An 18,743-nucleotide genomic window follows, 5' to 3' on the forward strand; every position below is an offset into this window, starting at 1 on the left:
TAAGTTGAACGGCGGTGACTCAAATGCTGTATTTGACTTCGTCACAGGTGATGAAATATATAATATATTTAAATATTTTATTTATTTTTAAATATATTTTTATATATTGCTACGAACCCAAAATTAAAGGTAAAATTCGAGGTATTCGCTTTACGAGCGCTGGAGATGCAGTGAAAGCGTACGAAAATGCCATAGAAGAGACTCCTAAGGAATAATGGGCCCACTGCTTTTCTCAGTGGTTCCATCGAATGCGACGATGTGTAGGGAGGAACGGAGATTACTTCGACAAACAATAAAAGTATTGGCAACTTTCTACATTAAGCCGTTTTTCATTTTCTAAAAATTTTCAGTGTTACCTAGGTGTTAGGACTAGATATGCCGTTGACCAATGTGACAGCGTTTTTCGCTTAACAGTTTCACCCACCAGAGCGATTCAGACACAGCACCTAACCTTTATTGACAGATCGACTAAAGTCATTTACGCGGAAAATGTTGTAGTGTATAAGGGATGTAATTGTCTGCCACGAGCGGGACAGATCCGGCGCAGGATTGACAGCTTTCCATTCCCATCCGGGGCGCGGCAATTCCACTCCCCATTGAAATATTTCCTGTTATACTTATGTGAATTTGTTATTTTTGGTCCCATAGTTGAATCATTAAACCAATAAGATTAATATGTTCCTTATATCGATCCGTGCGTTATGTCGACTCAATCACGAGTGTTCCACAAGTGATGCTGTATACCAATTGTCGTTTTTAGTTGTAGATTCTCGAAATACATCTTGACATGACACGGCATACGGTTGAAAGGCGGCCATCTTGTTTCTAATATTTTGACATTAATCCTCCACATTAAGATACTGTACATACTTAACACATTTTTAATTCCACACTTAAAGACATCTTTAGTTATGCTAGTTTTAGTGTTTCGTAATTATTGTCTTTGTGTTCATGCAACCGCGATTTTTTTGTAAATCTTAAATACAAAATTTTAGTAAAAGTTAGGTACAACGCTACTTTTCGTCCTATAGTCATTATGTAATTGGTAACGTAATATACGTAAATAGAAATCTAATTTATCTTACAAAATTGCATGCACAATGCACTGGATTAAATGAAACGAAAACAAAAGCGAAATCTAAAATAGCAAAACTTAATTTTTCTCCACGGGGCACAGTCAGTGCAGTGCGTTCAAAAGATTCACTGCATTGCAGGTATTTCAGTTAACAAGCAATTGTTATAAGGAATATCGGTCTGAAAAATATTTTTATTTTATATGAATAAAACAGGACTGAAGAATTATGGAAATGAACTTATACTTTTAATCCTGTTTAAGTATTAATCTTTTAAAAAAATTAATAAATCAGTGGCGCTACAACATCTAGGTCTGGGCCTCAGATTTCTGAATCTGTTTCAAGATCATTTTTAAATCTAATAGGCAAGAAAGTTATCAGCCTCCAGTGACTGACACACGACGTCGACTTTTTGGGTCTAAGACATGTCGGTTTCCTCACGATGTTTTCCTACACCGTTCGAGCTAATGTTAAATGCGCACATAGAAAGAAAGTCCATTGGTACACAGCCGGGGATCGAACCTATGACCTCAGGGATGAGAGTCGCACACTGAAGCTACTAGGCCGACACTGCTTCATTTATTATCTGCTATTAATCTCTTCATGCTCACACTAAAACTAGCATAGATGTGGCGTGTGACATAAGTGGAGTTATCATAAGTCACACGTCAAGATATCTTTAGTTATGCTAGTCTTCTTGCCCTTAAGCCAGGGTTCGGTTTCAGTAATTTTTCATACTTGCGTTTCATTGTATTCCATTTGGTAGCTGATGCAGGCCAAGGTGATATCACGACTGGCTAAGTAATTGTTTGAACTATAAAATAGTCAGCTCCAAACTGCTGCTCTGAGATTATGGCAATTCACTTTTTATAGTAAACACATCCTATATTTTAGTCTGTAAATAAAAATATTGATTTATAAAAGTCAAACGTAAACGTAATTAATTTTAAGAAGTGTAAGGATAGGCTGTTTTAATATCCGAGATGGAAATGGACTGTACGTGTACATCACTACTAAGAGTGTGTTTAAAAGTACTTAGGCCGTCTCGCTGAGCGGTGGATTAATGCGGAAATTAAATTTTCAATTATTTTTTATTTTATTGCAAAGATTTTGAACGACAGCTCCTATTAATTCCTGACTTCTTTTATTAGATTGTAATTTTCTTATGAAACTGAATGAATTACGCTGACTTAAGAGCCTGGCACCCGACATTATACTTCCTCGCTTATTTTTAATAAAAATTAATTTGAAAACTCGAAATAAATATCTTAATTAATTTCTTTTCATTTTGTGTTTTATTGTATAGGCTTTGAAGTTCTCTTTTTTGAACTTTAAGCGATGTTCGTCTTGAAGTTTAACATCTTTGTACAAAAAATCTAATATATAAAATTCTCGTGTCGCGGTGTTTGTAGTTAAACTCCTCCGAAACGGCTTGACCGATTCTCATGAAATTTTTTGTGCATATTGGGTAGGTCTGAGAATCGGACAAAATCTATTTTTCATCCCCCTAAATGTTAAGGGTAGTCCACCCCTAAATTTAATTTTTTTAATGTTTAGAAAAAACAATTTTTGTTATTTTTTTATGATACAGCATTAAAAAATACATACGGGTTGTCTAATTTTCACCCCCTATTTTTTGTTATAAATGATATACGTGGCAAAACGACGTTTGCCAGGTCAGCTAGTATAACTATAATTTTCTTTATTTATTAATTAAGATAAATTATTTCATCTATCTTAGCATGTCAGTAGTGTTATATATACATATGTTTAAATATACCGCCTAACCAATCACAGTTTAACAGACGAAATGACTTAAACACAAATGTAGGATTAAGCTTCATGTCTATGAAAGCGATCTAGGCGCTTACAGCACGGAAATTCTTCAGTTTCAGTACGCTTATAATAATCCTACGGGGTGTAGCAAGTTAACGTAAAAAGACTACTTACAAACTACTTATTACCGTACACTTTGTTACTCGTAACATTTTGACATAATGTTCATGAACTAGAGTTTAAGTTTTATTATAAAGACCTATAGTAAGTTTGTAGACAAGTAGACAGCCAAATTGCCAAGTTGGCGATACCATCGGACAGGTCGGGTATATGGGACGGCTGCGCGCGCACATTATGGAAGCCCATTGGATTCCCTTCACGAAATCGACGCTGCTTTCAAATTAGCATAGTGAGATGCGTAATACATGCGCTGTCTCGCTCTCATGGCTGTTATGTAGTCGAAATAAAAATTTTAAAGAATGAAATTTCATATAAGTTTCTAACTCTACAGCGTAATCAAAATATGGGCTTCATATGTATGGTATATAATAAAAATAGTGTATTATTAGTTACATTCACTTTTCTTTGGTCCGTTATACAATAACTATAATACGTGAATTTTATCTGGTTAAATCTAAATCATAAAAATAAAAATTATCTAAAAAGAATTCACTGTAGCCCGTATTATATTTATTGTATAAGATGCGAATGATTGTTAGGATAAATTAAAACTATTTCGACTTGTTGATTTGTTCGGCAACGCAAGACACAGATGTATGAAAAAGCATCAAATTGGATCTCTTTTCTTGTAAGCTTAGTTTTATCCCAAGTGTGGCAATGCGAACTAAACTTAGTTTATTCATAGACAAATCATAAAGATACCCGTCAATCTAGAAATAAAAATAAAGACAGCTTTGTAATCTTCGTCATGATTAACTATTTCTTTCTCTTTATCTGTGTCAGCTTCGGTAAAGCTTTGATAGCCAAAGAACGTCAAAGGTAACCTTCAAAGTTGCTTTCAATTTATTTGTTCGGCACATTTCGAGCAGTCACCTACTGATATAGTATTAATTAAAATACAGTTGTTAAGATCGCAGGATAACTATGATGATAGATTATTCGTTGGACATTTTCAGCAACACCATTGAGACTTTTCGCCTAGACGTTTTAGCAACCTTGTATTCTTGATTATATACTATTTTTTTTCGCTTTATTATATTGCTACTTAATTGAATTTATATTATTTTTAATATATTCGCGGACACTTGGCAGACTTATTTATTCTTCGATACAAAGAGTCTAAGCGAATTTGTGTGCCGCGATATCTCTGGTCGATTAGCGCTGCACCTGGTTTGTAAGTTCTCTAGCCATTTTCACATGTACATTGTTCAGAAGTGTTTGATTGTTCTCGTTTGTAATGTTTGAGAGCATAAATAAAATAAAATAACTTCTCATTGTCATATACGAGACTCTAAGCTAGACAGACCTACGACGAGACGTATTTTTAAATTTAGGTATTCGGGTAACAATAACAATAAAGTATTGTGTCCATTCGCCTTATATTTGTCCCTTCAGGTCTTACAGGACTTTACTATTACTATAGATTATTAATATCTAGAGCATGAATAGCCGTGAATGGCATAGAAATTCCTGAGCGAGGGACTGTTACATATTAAAAGAAAAAGAGATCAACATTTAATCATTACTTTCTACAAAGCTAACATCTAGTAATGACCGTGTTAAGTTATCATCGAATATCGTAAAGTTACATTATGTTAGAGACTGATATGATTTTGTTTTCTTGACATTTTGCATCAATAGTATAGGTATGTTATAGCAGTATATCTTAGTAGAGGTTACAAGCGCAGACAGTGAGAAATCTTTAGAGATTTTGCAAGGTCGTCATGCGCCAAAAACATGAGGCGGAGAGGGCCAGGGAGGTCGATTCCACAGCTCATCCGCATCGCCGCTCTACCGCGTCAATCGTTGTAATCGTGCAACGACGCTTCAGTGGGGTACAGGGGTCCATGCATCCAAATGAAGGGATGCTGACCTTCCCCAGCTCTACAAACCAGGGTGAATAGAATATGGTCTTTGCTGTTTAAAGGTCTATTACCGAGTCTTGCCTCGGGCGAATGCTGGTAGCGCCGTGGGGTTTTAGTGGGTTTGCACAGAAGCAAGTTCTACATTCCACCACAAGGCAGTTGCGGTAGGTATGCGTAAGGCCTTTCCTAGTGGCTAAGCGTGTCTCTACCCTAACCACACGTTCACTACGCACAAATGGATAATAATTTATTTATTTAATTTCATTCTAAAATCGCACGCTTAAATACTAAGCCAATATAAAGTATTAAGTTATATATTAAGGATAACAATAATACTTAGTTCTAAATAAATAAGTATCATAATCAATTATAAATAAGTACTATAATATGTTTTAATGTGCACATTTTTTTATAAAATGTAAAATTATGTGTTAACGAAGCAATTATCTCATAGAATACAAGTGACAGCCGGCAATTATTGTTCATCAGACACAATGTTAGGGTTGTCATTCTACTATTATTCACCAATTGAAATATTAATTTATTAATAAAACACACTATCAATATTCATACAAGATAGAAAATATTGCACTGAAGAACACAGAACATGCAAACACACATGACACATTACAAAAAAAAACAGATAGAATGGCAATTGTTAATGATAAATTTAATAACAATTAATTAATTTTAGTACTGGTACTTTCTGTCTTAATCTAATCATAAATAATTAAATATACTCACTTGGTTTTTAAGATTACTTTATGAGAATTATATATTGCACACTTATTATATACTAAATATTTTTATAAAAATAGTAATATGCAGATTTTACGTTCACCTAATTGTTACTTTAACTCAGTGTTTATTCAATCTATTTTTTCATTGCCTGACATGTTCATTGTTCATAGTACGGAACGATGTGGTAATAAACACCTAAGACTTATTTGAAATTACAAAATGCCGAAGATTGACATATAAACGTCAACCCTAAGCGGTGGCTTGTTCTAAATAATTCCAAGGCTAAATTGTTACGCGCACTTAACTCCTGTTATTGAATAAATTTTATTGTGTTAACACTAAACAACCACTTTAAAATACAAATTTGTTTTGAATACTACTTTTTTTGTTCCGATATTTCAGAATCAATGTAACTTACATAACAATCGTATAGTTTTAAATAGAACTAACAGGCACCTTTAAGGTCTGTGCCTCAGATCATTTGTTTTTTTTGGTCTAAGCGATGTCGGTTTACTCACGATGCTTTCCTACCGTACGAGCGAGTGTCAAGTGTGCACAGAGAGAAAAAGCCCACTGGTTCACAGCCGGGTTTCGAATCTACGACCGCAGGGATGAGAGTCGCATACTGAAGCCACTAGTAATATACGAGTAGTAGGTTCCGTCAAACAGTATGTAATAAAAGTGATTTGAATTTGGAACGTGGATATTGTAAATCGATGTTTGAACCGCCAAAGGTTTCGATCACGAACACTGTAAATGTTACTGTAGAGATGTAGATTAATAGGGATTTAAAGATAGATAAATAAAATAACTAATATATAAATACTCTTTGTAAAGTATATTTATTTTGCGCATGTGAAACAGCAGGCATATTTTGGTAAGAAATATATGTCGCAAACATATTACGTTAGCGATTATTACTGGTTGTACTAAGTATTACAGGTATTAATGGAACGAACATATATTGAATACATGATATTAATATTATTGGTTTATCCGCAATTCGATAGCGCAACGCATTGTTGAACACGGTAAATTAATAATTTGCTGATAATACGTTGGCGGTTCTAACATATAATATAGTCTAAATTGCATTCAGAATTTTTTTTTAATTGCAGCCAACGCCCAAAGTTGTTTTTGAAAGTACTTCGTTGAAAAAGTAATAAAATACAATTCCTTGGGCATACGAATAGTTTTTTTTGTTATATTTCGATATGTTTACACATAAAATATTGCAATGAATTAAATAGATCCTTTGTTAGTGCGAAATTACAATGAAAATGTGAACTATAATGATTGACTGGTTATTTTTTTTAAGTTACAAAGGATAGTTCTCAGAGAAACGCGCTAATAACATAGAATTTACAGATATTTTGCCTATATCATTTGACTAGGAACTGTGAAAAACGAACCGTGGTAATATAAAATTCTTTTATAAAAAAAATGATACTAATAGTCACAGTAATATGATACCAATACAATTTTAAATTTAAATGGAAATATCGCTGTTTTCACAATTTACTTGTTAAACGGCGTTACTGAATTAGCCGCCGGTGTGAGATACAGGAACTTGCGATTAGTGCGATTAACAGATAGTTTGCTGCTACAGATTAACTCAATAAAACCTTTTTTATATTATTCTAACCACGATCAATCGATAAAATAATTATATGGTACATATATTTATATTAAAGCGATTTTCAAGAGTTATAATTAGTGTACAATTACTGAATTATACCTACAAATTGCATACCTTTTAGGGTAAAAATGTTGTATGAAAGGCCACCTCATATTTCTCCTTTACTATATTATTTCGATCTCAGTATACGAATCTAATATAATTACCCGAATCATTGAATAGAATCTCATAAAACTTTAATTAACTTCGCTCCTCATCTTATCCTCCTATCAATAACAGGCGTAATAATATTGAATATCATAATTGACTTGCAGCTAAGACAAGTTCGTATTAATTACGACGAGGAACGATTAGTCGGAGTAATTTTACTTCGTTAACTATGTAGGTAAAGACGGATTTTTATAATCTTTAATTGAGGCCATTTTTGAAGTGACGCTTGACGCATGAGGGTATAATGTTTCACGAATGAAACGCAAAAATAATAACATTAGCATCACGAAGATGTGCAGTGTTTTTGTAGAAGAAAAGGGAGAGAGCGATTGAGTGAGACAGGGCGAACGTAGCATGAAGCAAATAGCCATGGAGCGAGAGTAGGGAGCAAGCAAGTGAGAAAGATCGAGAGAGAGAGTGAGATAGAGTGAACGTCGCATAGCGCACAGTACCATGGAGCGAGAGGTGGGAGAGAGCTATAGTGAGAAAGATTGAGAGAGAGTAAGGGAGATCGAGAAAAAATACACGCTATTGAATGATGTATTCGCTTATTAGTTACATATTAGATGGCAATTCGGTCGCATAACGTCTTGTAGTTTTTTATTTAATTATATTATCATTAGCACGTACATATATAGTGTGTAAACAGTGTGAATATAGATATACAAAGACATGGAGTGATCATATACTGGTACATGATCATCTATTGAGGCATTTACCTTAGTAATAATTAATTTACAAAGAAGTTTAACTTCTGACATGTGTTATTTGTACGCACGCATTTTTTTTAAATAGACAGCGTTTGCGACTGTTACTTTTTACCTCTGTTTTTTAAGCAAGTCTTAGCGTTAAGTATAACTCACGAATGTCACAAACGGATTGCATTTTGACATAGAGACATAGTTTAGACATAGTTGAGACATAGTTTGGGCTAAGTCCCGACTCTGAATCTTGAATCTTAACCTGATATTAAGCGATGGCGGTTGCCTAAGTCATTTAGCAGAAAGATGTTTTCCAAATGTTTCTTAAAATCGTTCATTACATTTTAACTGAGCTGCTGTGTTATTTAAATAATAATTATTACAGTTAATTCAATGGATGACTCTGTAAACGTGATTATTTTAATAATTTTGTATCACTACATATAACATAAATTCGTACAAACATTTCTAAATGTATGGATGATGTTTAAATATTTAATACGAATTATATTTCTTTAGGGCTGGAACATAACTACGAAGAGGAAGAGGGTAGCGATGTAGACCGAGAATTAAGGCCAATAGCCCGACGCACGGGCAAGCACATAGCTGCTGGCGAAGAAAGACCAAGGATCAACTCTAGTCAACAAACTACACCCATTGAAGGTATGTTTTCCTAATATACTTTATTGTACACAAACTTATGGATTACTACTTTTTATACTGTTATTTTAATTGCTGCTCTTTTCATTTTCATTTGACCCCAGTGTCATATTAGTGCATCGAAAAAATCAGAATTTAAGTTATGTACACAGTGTTATTAAATTATTAGAAAATAAGCTATATAATATAAAAATATCGTGTAAAATTTATTTGCAGTAAAGAAACATAAATAAGAATATGTACAATATGTATTACATAAGTGCGCGTAGGTATTTTAAGATAACTAACTCAAATGAACATCGAATCTAATTTAAAGTCAAATGAAAAAATATATATGATAAGGTCTGTCTTGTAATCAAATGTTATAAAGCTAAGTAACCTAATTAATTCTCTTTAAATAGTTCATTTAAATCTCTTCTAACGATTTCATGGAGGTTCCACATGTTGTTTTCAACTATTCAAATACCTTTCATTTGCAATTTAAACACTTACTATGTTTGTATGTACTACTTGCAACTTTGAAAGGGAAACTATTAAGGTTGTGAACGCAGTTTCAATGGGAATGGAATCACTAGACTGGAAATCAGGTGAATGTGACTGTGATACCTGTTCAGAGTATTCCTTTGGTAAACATGTTAAGGAATGAACTAAGACATGTTCAAAGGTATTATATTGTATAAAACATCTAAAGAGGTATATAGCTAAATACGTATACAAGACCAAAGTCTAATTGCACTCTGTCCTCACGCAAATGTTTCATCATAGGACGTTTATACGAAATTCCACCCGTATTACCTCGAAATCCGTCGTTCAACAACTGAGCGTTTTTAAGGCAGTTACCGCGCACCATCGCTATGTGGTACTAGCTGCCCATTGAAGTATTTCTGAACCAATTTGACTTTGGTTTCTTCTTGTCTGACAATGTGAGTAGCGCCGGTATTACAAACCACCAGGTGAGCTCCTGCCTTTCGTATACCAGTGATTTGTTAACATTTAGATATGGACATATTGTCCAAAACCCTTTTAAATCTTCCTTATTGCAGTTCTATTAACGTCATTGTTTTAACTGTTAGTTGTTATTCTTAAGTACGAACAGTGTGACCAACAATAAAATAAATAATTAGATTTCGAAATTCAATAATCGAACTCTTCCAACTTTCTTTCATTCCTTCGCAGTGAAAATTGTTGAAATATTATATTTCTGTCAGTAACAGGTTGTCGTCGCGTCAATAAATTTCAACAATAATACAATTTAACGTTATCACAATCTGACGCTAGATGCTTTCAAGAATCGTGCGACACCTTTTACCGTTTCCGCTGAAATGTGCAGTATTTGCAGGGAAACGTACGTTTTATAAAATTTTAACCAAAGATATCCATGAAAAGACAAATAAATGTTCTTTTATTAAACCTAAATGAAAACTGTAACACGTTGACTTCCATTAAATAAAGTGATCATTAATTATTATAGGGGAGTTTGTAAAGGACTTTCCGAGTTTGACCATTATGTATGAAAACAGCCAGATCATGTATTTTTATAGGAGAATCGCGTATATAGAAGACATGACACCCATCTAACTAACATTGTACTGCAACATTATTCATAACTCTTTATTAAAAAAAAGGGTGCGTGTACTTATGTACGCGCGTAAGAAGTTATACTTCTTTGGCATTATTAAAAATAGTTTTTGATTCCATGAAAATAATTAATTACAATTAAATAATCAAAGACTGGAAAAGGAGTCATTATAGTCAATAAAGTTCAGTTTACATTTGAAAAATTAAATAAATAAATATTTATTATTATTCTCTTACATTAAGTCTAACATAAATTCTATTATTATTCGAATGTTGTTTTTAAATTATGTCCAATTCCGTAGCATCTTCCGTGGGCAACTTCATTCTGTTAATTTTGTGTCACGGTGCGCATCGTAAAATTTCACTCTCATCAATTTTTCATAACGCGCCTACAGAAGTATAACTTCAAAAAAATTCTAACCGCAAAAAAATTGTGAAAGTTTGAAAATTTCTTATTTGTGGTTTTCATTACAGGGCATCAAAAAATTGTTTGATCAAAATCTGTCCATTTTTAACGCATACGTTTAAAACAGATCGGAAAAACTGGCCAGTTGAAAGCAAAAAAAAAACTTCAAACGACTAGCAATTTACTCAGTGAATGTAGGTGACACGAACGTTTAAAGGAAAAAGAGAAACAAGTTCGTGGCTGCCAGTAACAAATTAATTAACTGCGGCTCGCAACTGCAATTCACCACAAAGGACAGAGGTTTGACTAAACAAACTGCGTATACTATTTACCTTTATCGATTTAAAATTTAACTTGAAACATTCGCACAGGTTTATAGAGTGGCGTTATTAAAAATAAGGGCGTAGTATGGATAATATTATTATCAATAATCACAATAATTAGAGCAGTGTTGGCTTAGCGGCTTCAGCGTGCAATTCTCATCCCTGAGGTCGTAGGTTCGATCTCGGCTGTGCACCAATGGACATGTGCGCATTTAACATTCGCTCGAACGGTGAAGGAGAATATCGTGAGAAAACCCGGCTTGCCTTAGACCCAAAAAGTCGACGGCGAGTGTCAGGAACTGATCACCTACATGCCTATAAGACAAGCGATCATGAAACAGATTCAGAAATGTGAAGCGCACAAGGTTGTAGCGCCACTGATTTATTTATTTTATTTTTTAATAACAATAATACTGTTTCGTATTAAGTAATAAGAAATCAGATACGGAACTTGATAAAGGTCCAGGCATAATGAATTTAAAAACATAAAAATCACATTTTTCTTTGTTTAATTGGAAAAGTTTTTCAATAGACCTTGCCAATGACAATGGGGTTTTGACATTTTACTTCTAAAGTTCTATACTTTATGGAGATCAATTTTAACAATGCCATTAATATTCAATATATTGTCTATTAAGACGATTTCATAAATATCAACCACAGATAAGAGAATCTTAAAGAGAGCTAAAAACCCATACATATAAGTAACTATTCCGTAATAAAAGTTAAACTGTTCGCTAAAAATGACGTAGGCTATTAATATATAATAATTACTTTTACATTTGTCCCTTTGTCTTCCATTACCGAGTCCTCAGCGAAACACACAACTAATAATCTGACAGTTAACAAAAAATTGTAATTAACGATTAACTGTAGTAAAAATAACTGTACCTAGTAATACAAAGTTATTTTAATGAAAAACGGAAACACTATTTTAAATAAATTTTCCTCTCTAAGACTTAAATAAAGAGAATACATTATGTCGTCTATAAATCAGCTTAGAAGAGGTTTTCCTAGAAGAGGCTTCCCACTTACGCCCCGAGAAAAGGTAAAAGATTTTCTAAGCTACCTTTCACGGCATCGGATTGTACTCAATTACACTCGCCAAGAATCATACTTTTAGAACGTCGCTCGCGGTTAGTTTATATTAAAATAAATTTCATTTGCGTTAACAATCAAAACAAAATTTAATTTTAAATTTACTTTACAGTAGCCAGCCCTGCGATTCTGAAAAGGTGGGTGCTTGTAGTTTATTGTTTATTAGAATGCCAAATCATAAAATGACTGCTTCACGACTGATTTGAGAGCGACCGCCGATGCGAAAACCGCTGTGTGAGTTCGAAAAGTGAGTTACAGAATCGCAGGGCTGTTCTCAAATTAAGGGCGTAGAGGCAATAAAGTCTCCGTCACTGTTTGAAATCACTAAATTATTTTTACGTAAGAACAAGTTTCTCTACTATCAGCTAGGCACGGTGAAATGCTCGCTTATATTATTTTGGGAAGAACGCGCAAGTATTAAGGTAAATCGAGGTAGAAAAATAATTGCATAGATGTATAAGCAGCGATCTAAGTCCGACTTGTCCGACTATCGATGATATAACTTTTCTAACGTCGTAATCGCATTAGCATCAGTTACGTAGCAGTAAAGCCTCTTAAATTTCTATATTTATGTTGTGGATTACATGGCAAGTCAAAGATGCAATTGTTATGTATTTAAAAAAAATCGATGTGAACCATTCCTTTGAAATTTTTCAGCGTTATATAAATTTATGTCATTAGATGAATTTAATCATTTTTAGCATTCGCGAGCGGACTAATTTCCGTTATTATCTAGGATTTCTGATCTGTACCAACCCGAAGCATTTAATCTCCGGAAATCGAAAAGAGCATGATACGAAAAGCATTCCAAAGTTCAGCTACACACTGCTGGTAATTTTTCAGAGTTATAATTTTTAATAAATAATATTTATGTTTATTAATTATGGTAATGTAAACTGTTGCATGCTTGTCCTAGCAGAGTATCCTAATTTTCTAGGATCTCAATTTGTACCTATAAGAATGGACATGTGACCGAAACTGGTTACGTAATTTGTCCATGCGCAGGTCCCTATTCCTTATGCGCCCGTATTAAACTTAAGTCTGACGAATAAAGAAGTTGTTATTTGTAAAAATCCAATATGAATTAATAAGTGATGTGATAATCGTGGTTGTAGCTTAAGAACTTTGGGGTAGAAACACCAATTAACTATTGGTACAAATAAATGTAAATTAATATTTGCTAACAAAAAATAGAATTTTCTTAGACATCACTAATAATAAACTACTAATAATAAAGTTATCCGTTAACCGTGCCGCAAAAAAAGTAAAAACCTTGGAAACAGCCTAAGTTTCTTAAATCTTACCTTACTATTTTACTTATATATTCATATCTTACTATTTTCCATACACAAAATAATCGTCGTATATGCGACATAAACTAGATCGACTCATTTGTCATAGGTTATACTATTAAAACTAATTTCAACAACGCACAAAATTATTTGATGTCGCCGACAGCTCTACTCATAGATCATAGCTTGTCGCGCGCCGCCCGGCGCTTATTCAGAAAGTCATATGATGCTACGTCGTGTATGGATTTTACATTTAGTTTAATAACGTGAGTTAACTCAATTTAATCAAACGTAAACCTATTCAATGTTTTACAAAGATACATTTATCATAGGCTACACGGTACACATTAGATATACTTGAGATTTATTCTTACAGTACATCTAAAACGTAAACAATCGTATCATATTAATCTTAATTGTTATGATGACACAAGTGAACTTAGCTATAATATTTACGTTCCGGTTGTAGGTATTCTTTTGATCCCACCGAACTGCACGCCAATGCGCGGCGTTGCCGATTTTCATAGATGTCTAGTTCGAATGAATTTGCAAGGGTGTTAAATTTATTGACTGATTTTACCTCAATTTGTTTGTATGTTACTATGGGTTTCTTAATTATTAACGTTTCCTTATACTTTTACGTTAATATACTGGCGTTGATATCCTTTAAATAGAAAAATAAATGTGAATTTAAAACACGTTGTATAAAAAGCTGGTACATAGACAGATCATTGTTGTAAAATAAAATAGTAAAAATTTAACCACGCACGAGGATTTAATTAAAAAAAACCACTTATTTATTAATAAAAAGCGCACCAACAAGGCCACATATAACAAAAAACAGGATAGAAGTTATAAATTTTGTTACCAATGCGTGTCCTCGATAATAGGTGGGACTGCGTGCACAAACATAATGCTGATATCATACCAATGTTTCTAATCAATAAGTCTACACAGACAAACATTATCATAGGATCACAAAAGAAAAGACTTCAAATTACGAAACATAGCCCAAAAATCTAATAGAGTGATCACAGAATGCCCTTCCTGCAATCGATGGGCGGTTTGTAAAAATATCGAGTTGTTCGCATCTTTATATTATGTATTTGCATGTAAAAAACTTTATCATAAATTCGGCAATCAGGTATTAGAATAATGATAAACAATACAGAGGCGCAGTTTCATTATTTAGTTTATTTACACAATTTCTTAGCTGACGTTTATTGATTTTGGCCCCACACAATATTAATGTAGGTAAAATTTCCGTTGTTGTGTCGTTGTTGTAATAATAAGAACCAAACAATTAAAAACCTATATAGCGCTTAACTTAAGGTCTTAATGACAAATTAAGATAGGCCTTCTAGATAAAAAAAGGTCTTGAAGTATTTCTTTAATATTATATAACTAATTACAAAACAAGTATGTACTTAACTTGAAGCGGTTAGCCAATTACTTGAGTGTAAGCAACAGAGAACATTTCCGAGAAATATTTTCCTCGCAATAAAATCGTTCATTCAATGAATTTTGTTATTTACTGAGAACAGATTAAACACGTTAAGATATTTTTATTGTATAAAGAGCCGATCGTGATTTCAGTATACGTTACGACGTTACGTGGGAAGACACGCTTTCCTTGCGATGTTATTGTTGATGTGATCACTTGGAAACGAATTCATATATTTCATTTAGCTTTTATTGAGTTATTTATTATAAGAAAGCTTTTATTAAAAGAAACATTAAGGAAATCACGCAGGAAACTGTAACCTCCCCCTCTTAACATCGTGAGTTTATGCGCAGCGAGATGCCTCAGACGGCATCCATCAATTATAATTAATTTGAATATTCAAGGCCAACGTCTATCAGGTCAACTGCTGTAAGTGTTGAAGAAATAAATACCTGCTTTACGACACCCAAATTTTTGGCTCCTAAAACGGATTTATTTTCCATACTGTCAGGCAATCACGAACAACACGCAAAGAGTAGCCAGCGTAATTGTATTTATTTATTCTATTCACATTTATTTATTAACACAAAAATAACTGGTTAGAATTTAAAAGTTATTTTTGTGTAGATAGAGTTTTCTCTAGCTAGAAAACATCGAGTAACAACGGACAGGAGCGAGGCATCGATTACAAAGTCAATGGTTAAAATAGCGCAAAACTTTGGTATCATGTCTATGTTTTTTTAAACATTTTATTAATATTTATCCAAATAAATACACCATTTATCACAACTATTTGGATTTCACCAATATTGCCCTTTGATTTTAATAAATATTTTATATTACAACAAGAATATGCACAATAATGTTTTTAGTAAAATATGTATATAAAAGTGTTGAATAGCAATTTTGATCGGAAGAAATAATATGTACTCAAAAACTTAACACAGAACTTATATTCGCTATTGTTGGCGAAATTAAAAACTAGGCCCAAATTCATAATATACATTAAACTAATTTGTTGTACATATTTGGACGGTTGTGAAAATGCACAAGTTCTAAATTTGAAAATTCAAAGACATGTTACGCAGACTAAATGTGGTAATGAGTTCTCATTGTACAAAATAAAAAATTTAGTTTTGCATAGTTTCGAATGAGATTCCTGTTGTTTGTTATATGATATTTCATTTTGCTCTTCAGTGAATATTGTTTAAGTCTGTAAACAATTAAAATTGTTCATGCAAATTCTATACAGCTTTTGAAGAAAATTAATGTTTGTAAAACAATGTTATAGCACCTTGAAGCCAAACGTTCTAGAAACTACGAACGCTCGACTTTAATTAAAAGTTTGTTAGAAACACTTCCTAGGTTACCGTTATAAATTAACAACAAATTATAAGACTTACCGTTCTTGATCAACGTCTTATAAGTTAGGAATTATGTGTGAATAGGATTATGATGTACTGGCTGTTCTCCATAGATTCATTCACGTTTATTGAAAATGCCTTCTCATCAATAATCGTTCGATGTTTTTTTAACATTGAGCTAAAACGGACAGAAACGAGGCATCAATTACAAAGTCAATGGTTAAAGTAACGCAAAACTTTAGTATCATAGCTATGTTTTTTTAAAACTTTATACTAATCTTGATCCAAATAAATACACCATTCATCAGAACTATTTAATTTTCACCAATATTGCCCTTTCATTTTAATAAATATTTTATTTTATTTAAATACACACACTACATATTCTTGATTTGGGAACTGATAAATATAAATTTATATTTTCATTTTATTAATATTGACTTTCATGAGTGTACACAGTTACCAATATGATTAAATAAATATTGATTTGATATGAATATGATTTCTACAGAAGTCATTTAAAGCCGAATATTTTAAAATATTTAACTTATATCTAACAGAAGTTGTAAATTTGATAACCCGCCGAAATAAGTTTGGATTGACGACACCCAAAAGCAATTATGAAATGATCATATTTGCCCCAATCGCAGACCAGACACTCAAATGACTATGTTATATTATATCTAATCGGAATATAGAAATGTATTTCAGTGGATTAACTCAAACTCAAACTCAAAATATCTTTATTCAAGTGGGTAACCAAGTACACTTTTGAATCGTCAAGTTAAATTAATCGTAAATTTACATTTACTACCAGTTCGCAAGTCAAGGGGTAGAGCTTATTATCGCTTGCTACTTTCCTTATATAAAGTGTATACTCGTATTTATAATACCAACATATGGAACATTTTACTATGCTACTCCATAGAGACTGTTTGCTCTTCAGGAATAAAAACCTAATTACTAAATTTTTTTTTCCAATTTATCTCTCCCAAAAAAAAGATTTTTGCGCTTAGCAAAATCTCTTGCGATTCATTTTTATTTATATAGATTAATCGTCCACTCGACATAGCTTAATTGTTAACTTGTAGTGCGGCTATACACTCTTATATAATACTTTTAATTCCTAATGGATAATAAAAACATAATTCTCTAGACATCTTTCTAAATCACTTATCATAAAGGAAAGATGATTTCATATAGTGGACTCCATGGAATCCCGCCAGTACCCTGAACATCTGATCCAATTTAAAGGGTGCCGTCTGTTGCCTAAGGTGTCATAAGGCAGACCCCTCTGCGTTATCCATATCACAGGTTCTTGCCTAGTTTGGAAACCAGTCTCCCAATACCTTTTCAATTCAATTGTTACCTTATTGTTTTTGGGAGAAAATAAAAATTATTCTTATTCTTATTCTTATTATATATATATATATATATATATATATATATATATATATATATATTATGATACATGCGCTAGGGCTACAACTCAGATTCGTGGGGCTGTTAAATTCACCCTTTTTCGCTTCGCTCACTCCAGTGAGATTCACTTTGAATTAGGCGCTACGGATATTGAGAGATTATTCTAGTTATGGTTCACTATTTTGGTTATTATGCTCCATAGGACAATCATAGAGCCTGGACAAAATCAAATTGGTTGCAGATTTTTTGCTTTTACATATTTTTGTTATTTTTTTAAATTTATTACACTACAAAATGTAATAATTTAATTTTATCTCACACGCTGTTTTATTGTGTTTTTTATATTATTTTATTACTCTTTAATGTATAATAAGAAAAAAACAATGCTGTAAAACAATTTTTTAATATTAAAGTACAATGTGTCCCGACCAAGGAGGTTTTAATTAAATTTAAGTACACATTTATATCTGTGGTGAGCGCGTTGCGCGCGCAATGCGCTGTTTCCAAGCCAATAGACCAATAACAGACTTTTTCCATTTTGGCGCAATTTCATACATACGAATTAGAGTAATATTTTGTTGGATAAAACTTTAGTAGCAAAAATGTCAAGCAACACCGACGATACTGATGAAAATTTAACTCCACCTGACATTCTAGAAACAGCTACGAAACTGACGAATAATCTTTTGCCAGAAAAATCAAGAAAAGCGTACGTTGTGTGTTACCAAGACTTTATGACTTCCTTCCTTATATGGAAATTGTATTCGTTTTTACAACAAATTAATATATAAATAAATTCAAAGCCCTCGTTAAACGAAAACTAAACAATAAATCTTTTTATAAATTTGACTAACACTTAAATTATCCTAATCCTTGGGATTGATTTGCTCCAGTTCAAACAATTTGTATGACAATACTTGGCGATTAAAAAGAGTGGCGAAAAGCCATTTCTTGCCAGTTCTTCTTACCCG

At 32.7% G+C, this 18,743-nt stretch overlaps 1 protein-coding gene across 2 annotated transcripts in view; it reads left to right on the plus strand.

Moving 5' to 3' along the window:
- LOC125062465 overlaps positions 1-18,743 on the plus strand; it is a 79,084-nt gene that overhangs the window by 14,049 nt on the left and 46,292 nt on the right. For both annotated transcript variants that reach the window (XM_047668429.1, XM_047668430.1), the window contains exon 2: positions 8,705-8,848. In XM_047668429.1, the coding sequence (XP_047524385.1) occupies positions 8,705-8,848 (144 nt within the window). The remainder of the gene's footprint in view (positions 1-8,704; positions 8,849-18,743) is intronic.

This window comes from Pieris napi, chromosome Z, assembly GCF_905475465.1.
Source record: "Pieris napi chromosome Z, ilPieNapi1.2, whole genome shotgun sequence".
Lineage (NCBI taxonomy): Eukaryota > Metazoa > Arthropoda > Insecta > Lepidoptera > Pieridae > Pieris > Pieris napi.